This window comes from Phocoena phocoena, chromosome 13, assembly GCF_963924675.1.
Source record: "Phocoena phocoena chromosome 13, mPhoPho1.1, whole genome shotgun sequence".
NCBI lineage: Eukaryota > Metazoa > Chordata > Mammalia > Artiodactyla > Phocoenidae > Phocoena > Phocoena phocoena.
Window position 1 is genome coordinate 87,430,874 of NC_089231.1, and position 20,677 is coordinate 87,451,550.

The 20,677-nt window shown below is 51.7% G+C and overlaps 1 protein-coding gene across 1 annotated transcript in view; it reads right to left on the minus strand.

Moving 5' to 3' along the window:
- Nucleotides 1-606: 606 nt before the first annotated feature.
- Nucleotides 607-20,677, minus strand: part of TMEM132D (transmembrane protein 132D) — a 644,149-nt gene continuing 624,078 nt past the window's right edge. The window contains exons 6-9 of the mRNA XM_065890030.1: nt 13,528-13,733; nt 10,092-10,365; nt 5,751-5,942; nt 607-1,791 (exon numbers count right to left, since the gene is read on the minus strand). Coding sequence (XP_065746102.1) covers nt 607-1,791; nt 5,751-5,942; nt 10,092-10,365; nt 13,528-13,733 — 1,857 coding nt within the window. The remainder of the gene's footprint in view (nt 1,792-5,750; nt 5,943-10,091; nt 10,366-13,527; nt 13,734-20,677) is intronic.

Consider the following 20,677-nt stretch of genomic DNA (forward strand, 5'->3'; position numbering starts at 1 on the left):
TACCCTCCTGTTCCCTTTCAATCCGTGTCAGCGATTGCCTTGCTTTGCCCCAGCCTTTGGGAGATAATAACCTGAAACTCGAAACTCTTGCTTCCCAAGATCTGACTCTAGGTGGCGCTAGACTCCACCTCTGCTCATATGCTCACAGCCAGATGTGCTGCCCGAGGTCCAATGACACGCTTCCTCCCATCCATCCCCTTGAGCCCAACCTGAGTCTCATTTTTCTCCTGTGGTCCACAACACTGAATACGGCAGCTGTGTGGCTTTGATGAAAGAAAGTGAGATGGCAAGAGAGGGATTGTTCTCTCCTGGAGGTTCTCTGAAGTTCAGTGATTCAGAACTCATCTTTCTTCCAATGTAAGAATCTTGCCGTGCATGATAAACCCCTTAACAAACACTGACAGAAACATTGGACCCTGGAATGTGGACATCAATTCCAACTCGGGGCCGTCCCGGGGGAGCCAGGGTCATTGTCTGTGGCTCTGTGGATAGCGTCACCCTGATCTTGTCCCGTCTTTTTATTTCCCCACCGGGCACACGGTTGCCCCACATCCCCAAGTTAAAGGCCGAAAGGTGAGTGAGAACCAATGTCTGTGAAGGCCCGGCTTACACATCTTCATGTAATCCTTCCATGTAGCCGCGTGACTCTTGGCATCCCCCAGGGTCCAGATCCTGGCAGACCCATTTCACGGCATCCTCACTGCTGGTCGCTATGGAGTTCACGGCGGGGCATCTGTCATCCGTAGAGACGGTGGTGAAAGTGGTGAATTCCACTCTTTTCCTTTTTGAGGTAGGGGACGTCGGGGGCTCACTTTTCTGATCCTTCCCATCCATGAGTGTGGGTCCTGAAGATGCGAACAGTTGTCCATTGATGCTGTTTTGGGAGTTTGTGCTGAGGAGATACTTACTCTCTTCGAAATCCATGCCCCTGTCGATGGCGGTGATCTGCTCATCCTGGGAGGAAGCCAAGTTGATGTGATTCTCCAACAATTCGGCCCGGTGGCTCAACCCGACCCAGTCATGGTAGTGACTCATACCTTCTTGTTCTTCGAAGGGAACCTGCTTGTGCCTGTACTTTAACGCAAAGGTCACACAGTTTATTAGGAAGACCAGAATGGCCAGGCAGAAGACACCCAACAGGGCGTACATCCCAATTTCCAAGTCGCTCAGCCCTTTGGAGGCCTGCGTGAGGTCATCCTCACCCATCTCCCCATAGCTTCTGGGCAGGTCCACCTGGGCGGGGAAGCTGGTGAGGTCAATGGAGATGGTCTGCAAATGGCTGTCATCATCCAGAAGGCTTTCCTGGCCACGGCTCTTCTGGAAGGTGGACCTTTCCGTGGTGGAGCCCCTTCCTTCCATGAGGCCCACGGAAGAACTGCCGTAGTACCGTCCCTCTTGACGCCCCCATTCTTGGGAGGGTTTCTTGGGTCTTCTGTCGCTGACATTATTATCCAGGTGACCTCCTGCCCCCGTGTGTCTGCTGTCGCTGGTGTTGGGATTGGCATCGTTTGGGCCAAATTTAACTTTGATGTTGGCTGTCCCCACAGCCAACACGCTCTTCCGTTTGGATTTCTGGCATGACTCACAAATAACCATTTCGACCTTCACCAGGGCACCCTGTCCCTCGGCTTCAGCGGTGATTATAGGCCACTTGAATTTGGGGTCTTGGTGGATAGAGACCACCTTCTCATCCAGTGATGTGGCCATCAGAGAGAAGTCTTTCGTGTCGTAAATATCCAAGGGGGTGACAGAGCCATCACTGAATTGGACCCAGCAACTGATGGCTGCTTCCTGTTGAAGAAAAAAAGTAAGTTCATCAAAACGGGTCCCAAAGCTCACTGAATACAAAGTCTTAGTAAAAACATACACTCTGTCACAAAGATAATACTCCAAGAACAAAGGGAAACCTTTTATGCAGTGTAGAAATAAGAGGCAAGAAGTAGTGAGGGTATGAAAGAAAATGAATTCTTGTAAAGATGTAGAAGCCAAAGAAAACTACAACAGCAAAATGACAATGATGAAACAGGACCAGGAATAACCCTCCCTAATAAGATCTACTTTCTTTCCTGAGGTGTTGAAAGAAAGATGGCTTCTTTCTGCGGTGCAAGATCTACTTCTGCAGAGTTATCAACTACATATCAACGGAGATTTACCGGTTAGTGGGCTCATTTACAAATGTTACACGTTTAAACGAAAAATATTTATTACGTTATTTTTAAGTTGCTTTAACACCGAGTCGCCGTGCATTACTCACAACACAGGTTAAAACCCCTGACCTAGACAAGGGTGCCCCAGAGGGGCTGCAGGCTTTGGTTGTGTTGGTCCTGCTACATCAACATCTAAGGATGGGTTTGTATTGGCTTGTGGACAGTCTTGGCTTGGAGGTGAAGAGTAAAACCAACCAGCCAGAGAGAGGGTTAGGGGTCGGGTTAGAGTTGGGGTTGGGAAGGGTTAGGGTTGGGGTTGGGGTTGGGGTTGGGAGGGGTTAGGAAGCTTTCTGTTGGGAGAATCTTTGTCTTCCCTTCCACTCTCCAACCCAACCAGTTGGGGGAAACTGGGAGACCCAAAAGTAGCCAGGGTCAAGACTTGTGTCCATCTCAATCCCTTGTCTTTTTACTTTGTTGCTTTAGACCAGCTTTCCTTGGGACTGGTCTGTCCAGGGAGACTGTAATAGACAAGATAACCTCTAAGCCTTCAGTTTCAGTGACGATGTCATTGGCCTTGACAGCAAACTGGGAGGCCCATTGCTCCCTCCTCCCTCCTCCTAGCTCCCGGAGAAGCTGCTCCACCCCAAACCTAGAAGGATGCACAGCCCTAAGAGGCTTGTGTGCCTGCCCACCTGGCCACAGCTGATTGGACCCATAGGACGGCTGCTGTCAGAGCCATTCATCTCTGCAGCTCTGAGCCAGCCGGCATCTCCCCCTCCAATTTGAAATAAGCAAGATGGGAGAGGCTTCCCTGGTGGCGCAGTGGTTGAGAGTCCGCCTGCCGATGCAGGGGACACGGGTTCGAGCCCCGGTCTGGGAAGATCCCACATGCCGCGGAGCAGCTGGGCCCGTGAGCCATGGCCGCTGAGCCTGCGCGTCCGGAGCCTGTGCTCCGCAACGGGAGAGGCCACAACAGCGAGAGGCCCGCGCACCGCGATGAAGAGTGGCCCCCGCTCGCCGCAACTAGAGAGAGCCCTCGCACAGAAACGAAGACCCAATACAGCCCAAATAAATAAATTAACTAACATTAAGATGGGAGTGAAGCACTTAGTGGTGGGAAGATGTGTCGGAGCTCATGTAAGACTGGAGAATGAAGCCCCACTGTGGAGCCCCACGATGGACCAGGTGTAAGCAAATGTCTGGGCACAGCATTTATTTAATCAGACGATGGACGTGAGAGAGACTGTCGACCCCCCAGTCTCCCCAAGTTCTTATAGCTGGGGTCTAAGAGGGTCCCACTATCCTTGTAATAAATCCTGTGTTATTTAAACTTGCTTGAGGGGATTTCTCTTACTTGCAACCAAAGAGCCACTGACCACGACAGAAGTTAAGTTTACCTGGTGGTGTCTGGTCCTTGAACTGAGAAGGGAGCTTCTCACATATGACTGGTGGTCTCTGCTTCTCCTTCAGCACAGCCAGTAAATACCGACCTTGTTAGCCATCGGCTTGGGGTGGCTGCTAAGTGGAAAATGCCTCCAGGACACAGGGCAGAAGCCACTGGATGTGACCTCGGTTTACCTGGGCCTTCGGATTGGCTGTGAAATTGCAGCAGGAAATTCAAATGCACATTGGATTTCTTGAAACTGAAATGTCAGAGCCAAGTTGCAGGCAGGGACTAAGCTCCATTCAAAGCAAGCATGGAGCAAACCTCAGGGTCACGTGCCTAGCTCTGCATGTCGGAAATGGATTAGCTCTGTAGCCCTATTCTAACTGTGTCTTATCGCTTCCTTAACTCCTAACTGGCAGTCACCTGATTTGATCGCCCCAGGAAGACAGGAAGAAGCCTCGGGTTATTTCTCCTTTGCTATCTGTAACTTGCAACCTGGCTGGCATCATGCCCTGAGAAAAGGGAGGTTTGTCTTTGGCAAGAATTCGTATCCGTTATTGAGATCATCCACTTTCAAGTGCTTTCTAATCCAAACCCCTGCACACAAAGACCACAGTGAAAGGACAAGGGATTAGCTAACAGCTGGCAGGGGAGCCTTCAGTGATGGGTACGGGCTGGGAAAATGGTAAGGCTCTGTGTGTCCAGGGGCAGGTACAGCTTAGCCCACCTTCCTGCCCAAACATAGTCACAGCCTCAGCAGGTGCAAGAGATGGCCATGTACCTGCCGAGGGGAGAGCTTCCAGGAAGCGCTCCTGACCAATAAGGAAAGCTGCCCGAAAACCCCCTATGTGGGCTGGAGGCCTTCTAGCATCCCCACAGGAGGACAGTCCTGCCTCATGGGGCGCACAGAATCAGGAGCCTGAGACCACCGTCCTTGGGCATTAAACAAGGCTCACCAAAGTCTCCATCCAGTTTCCTTCTAAGAAATAAAGTTTCTCCATCTCAGATGAGGGAGGAGATCAGATGACGTTTCCAAGTGCCCTTCCAACAGTCCTCTTTGTTTGGAAACCATCGTATCAACACACAAACACGCACCACATGATACACACCACAACACGTACACATACACAACACACACTACACACAACACATACGTAACACAAACATACACATACGCACAACACACCATTAGCGCACGCTGGTTTCCACTAAAGAGAAAGAAGGCCATGACTGATGTCACCACCGGCTTGTTACTGCTGCTCTGAGCTAAATGACAAATGTGGAAGCATCTCCTTCAATCTCCTTCCGACCCCCAGACCCGTTAGCCCATTTTTTTGAGCAGGGACTTAGCGGAAGGCTGTGGACCCCTCCTTGGAGTCTGTGCCCGCCCTCGCTTTCACCCCACTGCTCTGGGAGGTCAGCGGGGTCCAGAGCCAGGACCGTCTGGCGGCGGGGGTGGAGAAGCAGCACAGGTCATGACGCGGATGGGGCGCGAGGGGACTGCGTCCAGCCTCTCTGGCTCCTGGTGCCCTATAATCCATCACTCCTGGCAACCTTGGGGTCTGGCATCTCCGTCGGGGGGACTGGGACGCCTGAGGCTGCACGGTTGCCCCTTCACAACGCCTCTCCAGACTGCGGAGCGCCCGATGTGCGAGCCCACTCTTTTGCGGGACCCCTCCACCCCAATTAGTGATTCCACCACACAGGCAACCTGATCGAACGCGTGACCTCACCCCACTGTGCGACCTTACCTGAAGTGTGACCTGCTCAAGGCGGAAGCCCACCCAGTGAACGACCCCACTGACATGTGAGGCAACCCCACCACGTGACCCCAAGAGACGTGGGAGTCCCCCGCTGGTGTGAGCCCCACCTGCTGTGTAACCGCACCTGGTGTGTGACCTCACCTGGTGTTTGACCTCACCTGGGTGTGACCTCACCTGGTGTGTGACCTCACCTGGGTGTGACCTCACCTGGTGTGTGACCTCACCTGGGTGTGACCTCACCTGATGTGTGACCTCACCTGGTGTGTGACCTCACCTGGTGTGTGACCCACCCTCCCATGTGTAACCCCCCTGGATATATGACCCCACCTGGTGTGTGACCTCACCTGGTGTGTGACCTCACCTGATGAGTGACCTCACCTGGTGTGACCCGCCTGCTGTGTGACCCCCCTGACATATGACCCCTTCCCACGGTACCCCATCCCCACCCCACACCTGTTTGGGCCTTTGCAGAAGTTCTTGAGCCACCGCGGTGGCGAAGATGGCTCTGTTGCTCCCAGGGCTGAGCTGCAGGGAGAGGGACAGCCCTGCCACCAGCTGGACCCCGAGGTCTGTGATCGTCACCTTCTCGTCCAGCACGGTGATGGTCTTCTCGGCCAAGATGGCATCCGACAGAGGCGACAGGATCTGAAAGGCAGAACCGACATAGGAAGGAAAAGCTCTCTGTGGTTCCAGAAATCCCCCCAATGGTGTAAACGATGCTCCGTGCAGGGGGTGGATAGGGACAGACAGAGCCAGAGAAGCAAAAACGGGTCTTTCCCACTCATGCCTTCTTCTAAAAGATAAAGCTTGCTTGTGAAAATATAGCGCATTTTTTAAGTAACAGCAAGATGGTATCAAGGAGTGGATGGGGTAGGACCTGGCATCCCACCCACAGCAACAAATAAACTCCATTGCCTACCATGCACTGCCCTCAGACCCTGAGAGGAAGAATTAACATTTTCATTCATTTCAGTACTAACTTTACGATTCTTCTACAGCATGGATCATTTCTACTATTACTTAGTGCATATTTTGTTTAAAATCATTTTATGTAAATAATTTGTTTTAAAAAGCTTCATAGCGTCCTAGAAAAACGGTTTCGATATCCTAGCTATATATTTCTATATTTCTCTCTTCTACACGTGATTGCCAATGACCAGTTACACTCAAAGAAGAGACGGTCGGTCCATGTACCACCTAAAGCATCCTGTGTGTCACCGGGAGCTCGCACTCCACACTTCGGGGAACACGGAGCAGTGACACTCGGTTGCATTTTGGAATATCAGCTTCCGTCCTCTGATAAACTCAGCTGCGAGTCCTACCCTTGACGCCGACGTCCCAAAGTCTCATTTGTCTCTGGACACCTGTGATGCCCTGGGGAATGAAGCTTCTGTTCGGTTTAGACCCTGAGGAGGAAATCCTGCTTCGCAAGATTGTCTGTGGAAGCACCTCTGCTCCCCCCGCCCCTCATCCAAGTTACAGAGTGCTGACATAGACTCCCCTCTACGAATCCTTAACCTGGGTGAAACAGGTTTCATTCTCCCTTCCCCAGCTTTTTTGACGTATTTCTCTTTTCAAGTTGTTGGTGATATTTATGAAGATGTATCTCAAGATAGCTTTCCCTGGATTCATTAAACTCCTTTATCAAAGCCCCATATTTCTATTCAAATACCTTCTTCAGTTTCTAAATCTGGTTGGGACACCTTGAATGGCGCTGGGTATGAAACATGCGTCCCCAGAAGAAAGTGGCCAAATGAATTTATAACTCAGGAGGACTCAGTGGCCATAAATAAGAGGGAAAAACGAAGGGTCTCAGGAGCAGATGCCCCACTAGGACAATTTTCATGTTTCACGCATGGGAAGCTGGCCCATTCGCACTCACTGATTTTCACAGAAATACCTGATTTCTGAACAGTGTTTCATTGCGTCTTTGTATTTAAATGATCATTTTGAGTGGTTAGTGTCAAGTTGTCGTCTCGGTTCCAGTTTCCAGATATCAGCATCACTTTAGCCCACGGATCAACTTTAATTTAGATCTTTCAGGCAAAAGTCAACTGTGAAGATTACAAGTGCTTGTCTATGGGGCAGATGTGTTTTGTTTGACGTAATACTTCAAAATGGGATGAACGGCCATCTTTAAAAAACGGATGATTTCGTATGAAAGATAGATTTCTAGCTATTCTGGAAAAGTTGCAGCATCTCTCCACACTGGGCTCCCATTTCCTCTTGGCACCTTTTGGAGGTGAGTATCAGCCTCCCTTTGCCACACTCCTCACCACTCCCTATTGTCCTCCTAACGCTTAGGGCCCAACTCAGTCATCTTCTTTCACCTGACGCCCTGGCTGCTTTCCTCACAGAGGGTACCTTCGCAGCTTTTAGAGAGCACTGGAGCATGTGACTCCTGAGTCCCAGTTCAAAGTAATTTACTTTCCCCCTTGAATAAAATGATCTCTTTTATTTTTATTTTTTTCCAGTGGCTAAAGTATTTTATTAAATTAAGTACGTCATCTGCAAATGGTTTCATGTGAAAATTTAAAAGCAAAGTTATAAAACATTTTTAATAAAACAGTACAGAGTTAACAGCAAAATTACATTTTCTTGACTGTACAAATAAAAACATTTTGTTTCTGATAGACTGAAAATTTTATAATGTATTCTCCAACTGATAGCTGCAATATTCTATTGTAATGAGACATCTCAGGGTTAATTCAATCATTTGATAATAATGGGTTCAAAAATGATCTCTCTTAAATATCAGCCCATTTCCCAGAATGTTGGAAACCTTCTACAATCCAATAGAGTAAACCTCACTGTTTGGCTAATTGGATGATCACCTCTTCTATAAATGGGGCAGTCACTGAGGAACAATATTTGCTCTCAGACAGAAGGTAAGTGACTCCCAAGTGACCTCCCAGAACTGTGTCTTGTGAAAGTGTTTGTTTCAAAGCTCCCATGTTGCATACTGGTTCACCCCCATCCATTCTTAGCAGCAGGTGCTTACAAGACCAGTGGAATCAGAGTAACTGTGTTGCTTCCTTCAGTACATTTCTGAAATGCTCCAGGTTTCATCACGTGGCAGGCTGGGCCCTGGTGGAGACGGCTGAGCATGATGGTGGGATGGGAAGCTTTTCGGTGGCCATGGTCAGTGAGGTGGAGTGACCACGTGAGAAGCTGCTGGCCACACCCAGGGTTCTGATGAGCTTAGCCCACCCCAAGAGCTTTTTAAAAAAATATTTTTCAATTACAAAACTTTTATTTTATATTGGGGTATGGTTGATTTACAATGTTGTGTTAGTGTCAGGTGTACAGCAATGTGAGTCAGCTATACATGTACGTGTATCTGTTCTTTTCCAGATTCTTTTCCCATATAGGTTATTACAGAGTACTGAGTAGAGTTCCCTGTGCTCTACAGTAGGTCCTTGCTGGTAGTGTGTATATGCTAATTTCAAACTCCTAGTTTATCCCTCCCCAGACCTTTCCCCCTTTAGCAGCCATAAGTTTGATTTCTATGTCTGTGAGGCTGTTTCTGTTTTGTAACAGTTCCTTTGCATCATTTTTTAAGATTCTACATATAAGTGCTATCACATGGTATTTGTCTTTCTCTGTCTGACGTGCTTCACTTAGTATGACAATCTCTAGGTCCATCCATGTTGCTGCAAAGTATTTCATTCTTTTTTATGGCTGAGTAGTATTCCACTGTGTACATGTACCACATCTTCTTCATCCATTCATCCATCGATGGACATTCAGGTCGCTTCCATGTCTCAGCTGTTGTAAATGGTGCTGCAGTGAACATTGGGGTGCATGTATCTTCTTGAATTTGAGTTTTTGTCTTTTCCAGATATAGGCCCAGGAGTCGGATTGCTGGATCATATAGTAGCTTTATTTTTAGAGCTTTTGTCCCAAGATAGTAACATCCACCATGTCTCAGAGACAAATAATGTCTTGGAGTTTCAAACATGACCCATCCTGAGAAGCCAGTCCATCATTATACCTCTTCTGTTGTTTATTTGACAGCTTCTTTCAGTCTACTCACTCTGAAAATGGATACTGTCGAATAGAGCTACCATATGATCCAGGGATACCACTCCTGGGCATACATCTAGACCAAACTCTAATTCGATACATGCACCCCAATGTTCATAGCAGCACTATTTACAATAGCCAAGACATGGAAGCAACCTGAATGTCCATCTACAGATGAATAATAAAGAAGATATGGTACAGATATACAATGGAAGATTACTCAGCCATCAAAAAAAGAATGAAATAGTGCTATCTGCAGCAACAGAAATGGACCTAGATATTATCACACTAAGTGAAGTAAGCCAGACAGAGAAAGACAAATACCATGTGCTGTCACTTATATGTGGAATCTAAGAAAATGATAAAGTGCACTTATTTACGAAACAGAAATAGACCCATGGACATAGAAAACAAACACGGTTACCAAAAGGGAAAGGGGGGGGATAAATTAGGAGTTTGGGACTAGCATATACACGCTACTATATATAAAATTGATAAACGACAAGGACCTACTGTACAGCACAGGGAACTCTATTCAATATCTTGTAATAACCTATAATGGAAAAGAATCTGAAAAGAATAGATGTATACATATGTATAGCTGCATCACTTTTCTGTACACCTGAAACAAACCCAACATTGTACGTCGACTGTACGTCAATAAAAAAATAAAAATAGATATCGCTCTAAGTGACAACAAATGGCCGAGTTCTCGTCTGGGTAGAGACGTGACAGGAACACAGAGAGGCCTTGCCCTGGGGGTCTTACCTGAATGGCGGTCATCCCGAGCTCCTGGCCAATCAGGACTTGTCCCCCTTGCAGCTTGGCAATCCGGGGCTCCTCCACCTGCATGAAGTCATTTACCAGCTCCGTGATGTCCACCTGCCAATCGGAGCCCAGCAGGTGGGCCAGCTGCCCCCCGGGCTCAGCCACTTCAGCCACAAACTGAGTCAAGACCCGCACCATGGCGTGCTGGTACTGGAGAGTGCAGCCCCGGCCTTTCTTCTCATCTTCTTCCTCTTCCTCACTGTCCCGAGCTGGCCTGTCAAGGGGTCAGTTCGATTGAACAGATGCTGATTTGTCGGGTCAACGGTTGGGGGCTGGGGGTGAAGCATGGCAGGGGCTGCAGAGGTGAGTGGGCATGAGGCCTGCCTTCGGGGAGTTCACAGCCTGGGCCGGGGTGTTGGTGCTCAGAATATCGGAGCCCTGCTGTGGCCTGAGCGCTGACCAGTCAGAATGGGCTGGTGTGGTCAGCAGAGTTCTAAGGTGTCCCCTATGAGCCCCATCTCCTGGTATTCACTTTGTGAAATCTCCTTCCCTTTGGGTGTGGGCTGGACCTAGTAAAAGTTTCTTCCAATGAAAGATTACAGCGGGACTTCCCTGGCGGTCCAGTGGTTAAGACTTCCGATGCAGGAGGCACGGGTTCAATCCCTAGTCGGGGAACTAAGATCCCACGTGCCGCGCCGTGCGGCCAAAAAAAAAAAAAATTACAGCAAAAGTTATGGGATGTCACCTTCAAGATTAGGTTTTAAGAAACTATGACTTGTGTTCAGCCCTCTTTCCTTGGTTCTTCTCTCTCTCTTTTTTTTAAAATTAATCTTGCTTTCCTTTTCTATTACTTGTATACTTTCTTTATTAAATTTTATTTATTATTTATCTATGGCTGTGTTGGCTCTTCATTTCTGTGTGAGGGCTTTCTCTAGTTGCGGCGAGCGGGGGCCACTCTTCATCGCGGTGCGCGGGCCTCTCACTATCGTGGCCTCTCTTGTTGCGGAGCACAGGCTCTAGAGCGCAGGCTCAGTAGTTGTGGCTCACGGGGCCAGTTGCTCTGCGGCATGTGGGATCTTCCCAGACCAGGGCTCGAACCCGTGTCTCCTGCATTGGCAGGCGGATTCTCAACCACTGCGCCACCAGGGAAGCCCCAGGTTCTTCTCTCTTGCCTGCCCTGGTGAAGTCAGCTGCCGTGCTGTGTGCGGCCCTATGGAGACACCTTACAGCTGGAAGCAGCACCCTCTGGCCAACAGCCAGTGAGGAGCTAAGACCTCCCAAGAACCACATGAGCTTGGATGTAGGTCCTTCCCCAGCAGAGCCTTGTAATGAGACTACAGCTCCCGCTGACAACTGGACTGTAGCTTGCGAGAGATCCAGCTAAGCCTGGCCTGGATTCCCGATCCAGAGGAACTGTGCGATGACAGGGTTTTCTTTTAAGCCACCTGGTTTTGGGGTAAGCCACTCAATTATGTAGCAATAGCTAATTAATACAGTAAGGCTCTGGGTGACCAGTATAGCCCTACAAACCAGTACACGAGGGAAGCGAGTGTTTAACTCAAGGTAAGGTGTTTTGTGATAATAAATGTAGAAAGGACCAGGCAGCAGGCAGATGTTAGCTGCTCCCTCAACATCTGATGCCTTATGTGCTGTCAGTCCTTCCCAGCACCATCACGGTCCCCGTCAGAAGAGCTGCTCACTCCTCGAAGTGGTTCTCTTGCCGTATCTGAGCTGGACAGTCGTGACAGCACCTGGACTGTTCACGATCACACTCGGCCAGTCCTTGGGCGAGTCCTTCCCTGCACCCACTTTCCCTCAGTAGCGTCAGTAATCACGCTGAACTCCATGCTCCCAACTCAACCTCAGAAACCCCTGTGGTTAAGGAAAGGGTCATTGCTGAAACCATCTTCCAACGGCACGCAGGACCCAAGCCTTCATTCCTGAAGCCCTGCCCTCTCCCAGGTGCCATAAGAACTCAAAGGGGTGGACTTCCAAGGGAAGGAATATAAACTGCCCCTCACCTAAGTACCAGTTCACTCCTCCCTGCTGAGTACCCAGACTCCAGGAATATGTCCTGGTCTCATGCTTCGCATGCTCCCTTTTGACTTTCTACAAGTCCCTTGTACACGATTCCTTACGCATGGGTTTCTCCAAGGTGACCAAGTCTCTGAACAAAACTCTCTTTGTACCTGATGCCTGTTTATTTGCCTGATGTGGGCGGTGCAGACTTGTCAGTCCATCTAACGCCACCAGAGGCACACGGGTGACAGGCCACGGGCTTCACCTCCCCAAGGGAGACTGGTCTCAGTGTTTCTGGGCTGGAGGGACAAAGACACTGCCCAGGTCAGGCAGCATCTGTTAAGACAGAGGTCTAGTGGACCTCTGTTGCTTGGGGCCTCCAAGAATCAATTCTTCCCTCCTCCTGGTATTGATCTCTTGGTTCAGGCAGGGTTGACCTCTTTCCCTAGCTCCTCTGGCCCCCGCCAGGGGGATGTGGCTGCAGCCTAGCAGGCCAATCAGTGTATTCTGTCTCCTCCCCGCCCCTCCCCTCCCCTCCTCCCCCACCCCTCCCCTCCCCTCCTCCCCCACCCCTCCCCTCCCCTCCTCCTCCACCCCTCCCCTCCTCCTCCCCCTCCCCTCCTCCTCCCCCTCCCTCTCCCCTCCTCCTCCCCCTCCCCTCCTCCTCCCCCTCCCCCTCCCCTCCTCCTCCCCTCCCCTCCTCCTCCCCTCCCCCTCCCCTCCCCTCCCCTCCCTTTCTCTCCCTTCCCCTCCCCCTCCCCTCCCCTCCTCCTCCCCTCCCCCTTCTCTCCCTTCCCCTCCCCCTCCCCCGCCCCCTTCCCTTCTCCTCCCCTCCCCTCCTTCCCCTCCCCCTCCCCTCTCCCTCCCCTTCCCCTCTCCCTCCCCTCCTTCCCCCTCCCCTCCCTTTCTCTCCCTTCCCCTCCCCCTCCCCCGCCCCCTCCCCTCCTTCCCCTCCCCCTCCCCTCCCCTCCTTCCCCTCCCCCTCCCCCTCCTCCTCCCCTCCCCCTCCTCCTCCCCCTCACCTCCTCCTCCTCCTCCTCCTCCTCCTCCCCCTCCCCCTCCCCCTCCTCCTCCTCCTCTACAGTGATTGGATCAGGAATGGACATATAACCCAAGTGAGGATAACACTTAACTCCAGGATTCTTGCATGAACTATTGAGCAAAAGAGGATGTACTCCCTGCACAGTCACGGAGAAGGTAGAGTGAAAGTCTGGAACCTCATGAGAAAAGTCTGATCGATGATGAAGTCAACACAAAGCAAGCAGGAGCCAGGAGGTGGAGAGAGACCCAGTCCTTAGGGTACCAATGGACCCCTGGAACCAGACATGCCTGAAATCGGCTACCCTGTAAATTTCCGTCTTCAGCCCAAGCGCACTTGACTTGGGTTTCTGCTATGGCACCTGACCTGCACACCCACCTCTTGTTGGAGACAATGGGGACTCTCCAGCCCTTGATCTGGTTGAGCTCGGTGTCCGAGACCTCGATCTGCAGCGGCAGACGGGGCACCCACACCATCATCTCCAGAGGACTGGTCAGGTGCTGGTACGTGAAGTTCACCACCACATTCACCTTGCCCTTCATCTCCTTCCCGTTGACAAAGACGTAGTCACATCTGTCGGAAACCTAGGAGGAGAGAAGGGTGGGCGACGTATGAGGTTTTGTCACATCCCAAAGCAAGAGCAAGAGAAAGCAGAGGAGGAAAGCAGTGCCGTGACTCTCCTGGGGTCACAGTCACGAGGAGTTGGTCCTAACGTGGACACTGGACTTTGCTTTCCGAGACAGCAGAGGCTGTGATGACAGAGGCCGCGGGGCCCATCCACCTCTCCTGGGAGCTCTTCGCCCCCACCTGCTGCAGCTGCTCTGTTGAGAATCCGTGCTCTACCTCCTCTGACAGACTGCCCTTAGGCGCTGGAGCCGAACCTGCAGAATTGCCCGGGTGCTCTGTACCGCTCAGCCCACCTTTTTGCCCGATGATGACTTCCTGGTTTGCCTCAAGGAGGGACGAACCGTGTGTATAGTTCATGACCCGGAGCTCCTCTGGGGATCAGCCGAGGCTCGATTTCATCTGAAACCATCCCGGCTCAGCTTGTCCCCTTTCTGCATCCGGCCTCCCTCACTCCCAGACGGATGTCTCCAGAGAACATCCTCAGTAAGTCATGTGCGGACAAGCTCCCATCTTCGCTGTGCGGGCAGATTCCGAGATATATTCCTCACGGTTCCTGGGAGCCTCTCAGTGGGATTCTCCCCACCTGCCCACCGTGGTAACTAGCTCAGTAATTCATTTCCCATCTCTTCCATTTAGGTGTCCTGTCCTGCCCCCCACTCCCGCCTCCACGTCCCGGAATCAGTCCCCAGATGCACCCACCGCCCTCCAGTCCGTGGCTCAGGCTCTGCTTTCCAGAGAATCCAGACATGTTAATCCAGGCCCACGTCAGCTCATTTCATCCTCAGAACGACCCCGAGACGAGCATTCCCATCAGTCCCATATTCCAGATGAGGAGGCTGAGAGTTAAAGGAGCTTGACTGTGCCCCCGAGATACGGCCCTGGGGTCTGGCTGTGGAATCCATGATCTCAGCTTGTGCTGGTCTACCAGGCTGCTCCCCTCTGCCCACGTGTGACGGAAAAGCCAGGTTCAAAGAAAAGACCTTGTCCCCTTGTCTTTGTCTCCCAGCTCCCCAGGGGAGCTTGTGTTCATCCTAACCAAGACTTGGGGCCAAGCTGTGGGGTCGTGTGGTGGCATGAAGACGGCCCCCAGAGATACCAGGTTCTGATCCTCGGAACTGGTACGTTACCTTATTTGGCAAAAAGGACTTCGCGGGTGTGATTAAGGGTCTGGAGATGTGCAGATTACCCTAGATTACCCAGGTGGGCCCTAAACGTAGTCCGAGTGCCTTTATAGGAGAGGAACAGAGGGACATTCGACCACCGTGACAGAGGAAGGACATGTGTCACCAAAGCAAGATGCTACACGGCCGGCTTTGAGGATGCAGACCAGGGCCAAGGAAGGCGTCTCTAGAAGCTGGAAGAGGCTGGGAATCATTCTCTCCTAGAGCCTCTGGGGGCGGTGCGGCCCTGCCGATATCTTGTGAAGCTGATGAAGGACTTCTGCCCCCAGAACTGCGAGAGAATAAACGTGTGTGGTTTTCAAGTCACTTTTTTTTTTTTTTTTGACCACACCGCACAGCTTGTGGGATCTTAGTTCCCTGACCAGGGATTGAACCCGCGCCCCCTGCGGTGGAAGCGCAGAGTCCTAACCACTGGACCGCCAGGTAAGTCCCTAATGTGTGTGGTTTTAAGCCACCGGGCTTGTGGTCATTTGTCCCAGCAGGAGACGGCCACAGAGAGGGAGAGGAGGATAGGCAGAGGCCACGAGGGCTCCTTCCCGGCTCTGGGGCTTGGCTGGTTGAGTTTGGAGGGAAGATGGGCAGGAGCAAGGCCCCTGGTTTATTGAGCACGTAATACGTGCCCGGCCGAGCAGCTGAACCCATCCCAGGTGTGGTCCCAGTTAGTGGTCACGAGGACCCAGGACGTGGGTGCCGTTACTGTCATTTCACGGGAAGTCAACCTGAGGTCCAAGACATTAGGTACCATTTCCCAAGGACGCACAGCTGGGAAGTGGAAAAGACCAGACTCAACCCAAGTCTGCCCCAGCTGCCCCGCCTCCGGCATGGGCATCACTCTTGCCCGGATGCTCTCTCGCAGTCTGTTGTTTTTTAAAGGATGCGGGCCTTCCCTCCAGCACTTGGAGGGGTGTGAAGAAAAGCAAAGCAGAAATCACTAGGTTGTTCAAACATCTTAGAAAGGATTGCTAATGACGGCCCCTTTGATCGTCCCGGTGAGGGAACAAGGGCACAGCACACACGTGGGGGCACTGGCAGGCTTAGCATCCAGGGGACGGTCAGTGACTCGGAGGGAAGCACGGGCCCGGGTCCATTTCTGAGCTGGAGCTGGTGACCCTCCTATAGCGGAAGTACTTAAATCTGATGAAAGGCAGAATGGAACCAGCCCACGGGGCTCTGCTGTAACTTGTGTCCTGGCCACGGCCCTTTCCTCTTCAGGGCTGGCGAGTCTTGAATCTAGGCTTTTCTCTTTTTACCCCTTTCAAGTCTGAATCAGGCTGAATTGCCACAGATAAGCTGACAGAGAGAGAAAGAGAAAGAGAGAGAGAGAGAGAGAGAGAGAGAGAGAGAGAGGAAATACTGACAAGACTTGGTTTCAGAAAAAGAAGCTGTTTCATGACCTTAATTTTCCGGGCCCTCTTTGCCAAACCAGGGGTTCTAAGAAAAGACACGTGGAGATCATCGTGGGTAGAAGCCCCTCCCCTAACCCCTGTGGATGAGAGGTGCAGGTGCCTGGTGTGCTCAGTCTTCATGTTTTGTTGTTTTGATTTTAAAACTCTGTGTTTTTTCCTTGAGGAGATAAGAAAAAGTTGGGGCTAGACACGGGTAAAAGGGCTGAGGAAGGTAAGCAGAGGGAAAGCAGGGCTTGACACCCAAGCAGTTGCTCTTAGCAGACACGTGTGGGGGCAGCTGATGCCCCGGACTTGGAAGGGCAGTGCTGGGTCGGAGGGACGGAGCACTGAGGTAGAGATTGTGTGTGTGTGTGTGTGTGTGTGTGTGTGTGTGTGTGTGTGTGTGTGTGTGTGTGTGTGTTTACATCAAGTAATAAGAACAGCACCCCCATTTGATGGGAGGTTTGTAAATCTCTGCCCCCGGCCCCTCTGGTTTTCCGTGCCCGGCCCCTGTCCTCGCTCTGCGCGTGGAAGCATCACTAAAACTGTTTGCCAACCACACCTGGTTCTTCCTTGGTGGCGTGGTGGGACTGTCCTTCTGGCTCACCTGTCTCACTCACCTGTCGACGATGAGCTGAGTGGAACCGACACGGGTCACCTCCTGTGGGAACATTTTAATTTCCCACGAGGGGCCTTCCAGAGGTCCCCGTCCCTCCAGCTTGGGGCCCGGCGGGGGAGGAGGTGGTGACTGCCCCTCCAGCCTGGGCTCCGAGAGTCTGTGACAGGGACAGCCCCCCACAAAGCCACAAGGGACAGGCGGCATGGGTGGCAGGTGCACGTCTTGTTTGAAGTCACGGGTATTTCAGACTATTTGTCACATCGCATCAATGGAGCTTATCCAGACCACTGCAACATGCCTGGGCATAATCTGATTGATAACAATAATCTATTTTAATAAAAAGAGGACGACAAGTCTGTTCTCTAGGTCTGTGAGTCTGTTTCTGTTTCGTAGATAAGTTCATTGGTGCCATATTTTAGATCTCACCTATAAGTGATATCATGATGTCTGTCTCTCTCTGTCCGACTTACTTAAGTATGACCATCTCTAAGTCCATCCACGTTGCTGCAAATGGCGTTGTTTCATACTTCAACAAAATAATTAAAAAAAAAAAAGAACGCACCAAATGAACGGATGGAGTAGGCTAGGGCTGGGTGGATGAGATCCATGAAGACAGATAAGATTATCAGATGGCGGCTGAGAGAATCCTAATTCTTGCAAACTCGAAACAAGCCAAGAATGGAACTGGGGCCTGCGCCAGGGGCCAGAGGTCTTCGTCTTAAACAGGCTACTCACGCCTCATCCCTGAATGCCAGGGTGTGGGACCTCCCCGCCTCCGGCTAATGACTTTCTCGTGATTAAAACTGCACAGCAAACGTTAAAGTCAGGGAGGAGACACGCGGGGCCTTTCAGGCTGCATCCTGGAGGACGGTGTGCGTGAAGCTGCAGAGGAATTTGAGGAGAATATAAAGACTGAGGGCTCCTGGGGGTAAGACTTTGCAGGTAAGCAACTGGGGTCTACTCAGCCTGTGTGCTGGGCAGTTTGGGGGCGTGACACCTGCCTGGTGGGGGGACGGATGCTCGTGAAAAAAGCGCGGCTGTGAGCCTGCGGTACCGCTGGGACCTGCCTGTTGCCGTCCTTGCACGGACGGGACTCCAGCCTAGGAGGCATCAGAGGTCTTTCCTTTTTGGTGCCGCTTGTGACTCAACCCGGGTGCTGCGAGTTACGGCTGCCACTGTCTTGCTGGCTCTCCTGGTCTCTTGTTGCTTCCAAAGACTTTCAAGGCGGTCCAGAGGAAGCAGCAAAGGAAGAGAAGGAGAGAGGGACGGGGAGAGACTTTGAAGGGCTTCCTCTGACTGCCCTGGCCTCACTGGAGATGCCTGGCAGTGGGGGGGGGCTCCCCACCCCTGCTCATCCCTGGGGCAGTCTGTGGCCAGACGCGGGCTGTATGAGCACATCTTAGGATAACCTCTGCAGCACCTCTCAAACTCCAGAGCCTGCCTGGGGGAGCAGGGTCTCCTGAACCCCGTCTTGTGGAAGGCTGAATGATGGCTCCCAAAGATTTCAGGCCCTGATCCCTGGAACCTGTAAATGTCACCTTCTATGGAAAAAGGGTCTTTGTGGATGTAACTAAATGCAAGGTTGTGAGATGAGAGCATCCTGGATTACGGGCCCCGAATGCAATCCCAGTGTCCATAGGCGGGAGAGGCCGAGGAGGATGGACACAGACGAACAGTGGCCTACGTGCAGAGAAGCAGATGAGGCAGACGCTGGAGTGGCGTGGCCACAAGCCAACGGATGCCGGCTGCTACAAGCAGCTGGAGCAGCTTCTCCCCTGGAGCCCCCAGACGGAGCATGTCTGCAGCCTCCTGGCCTCCAGACTGTGAGAGAAGGCATTTCCGTGGTTTTCAGACCCCCGGGGTCTCTCCGTGGCAGAGCAAGGAAGGGGTTTCTCTGCCTTGGAAAGAGTCCTGAGGACCCAGCCTATAGCAGCCCACAGAGCAGGAGGAAGTAACAGCATCTTCATGTTTGAATAAAAGCTCCAGGAGGACATGTAAGGAAGCAGTGAAACCCACAGAGGGTGGGGGCAGATTAGGAGGCCTAATGGTCGGGGGGTGGGGGGCGGCTGGGAGGCCTCGAGGGCCATCACCCAGACGCTCCTTCGGGATGGACTGCAGTCAGCACCCAGCCCTCTCTGTCTCCCCTTGGGCTCTGCCTGAGCTGCATAGGTCACCTCCCTGTAGCAGGTCACGCCAGGTGCATGAGAGAGGAGGCAGCACCGCCCAGCAGTTCAGCCGGCAGGGGACAGAGCCCCTGCTGTGGCCCGATTTCTCCCCCTGCCTGACGCTCTCCCTCTTTCTCTTCACAGGGCTTGATCCCTAAGAGACATCTTGGGACTCCCCTGGCGTTCCAGTGGTTAAGACTCTGCGCTTCCATTTCAGGGGGCACAGGTTCGATCCCTGGTGGGGGAACTGTAAGACCTTACATGCTGAGCAGATAGGCCAACAAAGAAAAATAAAAAACGACCCGAGACATCTTGGCCCCAAATTCCAGCTCAGCATCTGTTTCTGCAGAACTCACCTGTCTTAGTCAGCTCGGGCTGCTATTAAAAAATAAATGACCAAATGGGGTGGCTTACAAACAGCAGACATTTATTTCTGACATTTCTGGGGGCTGGAAGGACAAGATAATGGCTCCATCAGATCTGGTACCCGCTACCTGCTGCATAGACGGATGTCTTCCTTCTGTCCTCACAGGGTGGAAGGCGTGAGGGAGCTCTCTGGGTCTCATTTATAAAGGACACTAATCCCAAAGTGAGGGCTGCATCCTCACCTAATCACCTCTCAAAGGACCCACCTCCTGCCACCATCACATTGGGTACCAGGTTTCAGCGTACGGGTTCTGGAGGGACACAGACCCCTCAGTCTATAGCACCACCTATGACACGAGCTTCTTAGTATGTCCTTTCCTCCAGGCAGCCCTCGATTTGTCTTGTGTTAGTGGAGAATGGTTCATGCCAGCAGGTTCCTCCCCTTGAGTGGTCATGGACCAAGGTCATGGTTCCGATGGTTGAGTTTCTATTAACAGGGTGCTACGTAAGATAAGGACTGACTGCATTTCACTGTTAGTTGAAACCATGTGGAATATTGCCAAAGAAGAATAAAATCTAACAAAGGCAGACTCCAAGATCTTCTGCAGACCTACGATAGTGGATTGAATCCCCCCAGATTCCTGTCTACCCAGCACCTCAGATTGTGACCTTACTTGGAAATAGGGTCTTTGCACATGGAATTAGTTAAGATGCGGTCAGACTCGATTAGGGTGGATTCTAAATCCAATGAGAGTGTCCCTGTAAGAGACAGAAAAGGACACACAGAGACTGAGGGAAGAAGGCCAGTGATGACAGAGGCAGAGGTTGGAAGGATGCGGCCACAGCCAGAGGGTGCCTGGAGCCCCCAGTAGCTGGAAGAGGCAGGAAGCCTCCTCCCCTAGAGCCCCCAGAGAGAGCGCGGCCCTGCCCATGCCCTGACTTTGGGATTCAGGCCTCCAGAACTGCGAGAGAATGAATGGAGTGACCCAGTTTGTGGTAATTTGTTACGGCAGCTCCAGAAAACGAGCGGACCTCCTAGGCGAGACCTCCCAGGCGAGACCTCCCGATTAAGCCAGTGAATCTCCATTTTGACGGACGCCACGGCTGATTCTCATTTGCACTGACAGTTCAGAGCTCCTGACAGGAGGACGTCCCACGCCCAGAGAAGGGGTAGTTCTATTACCT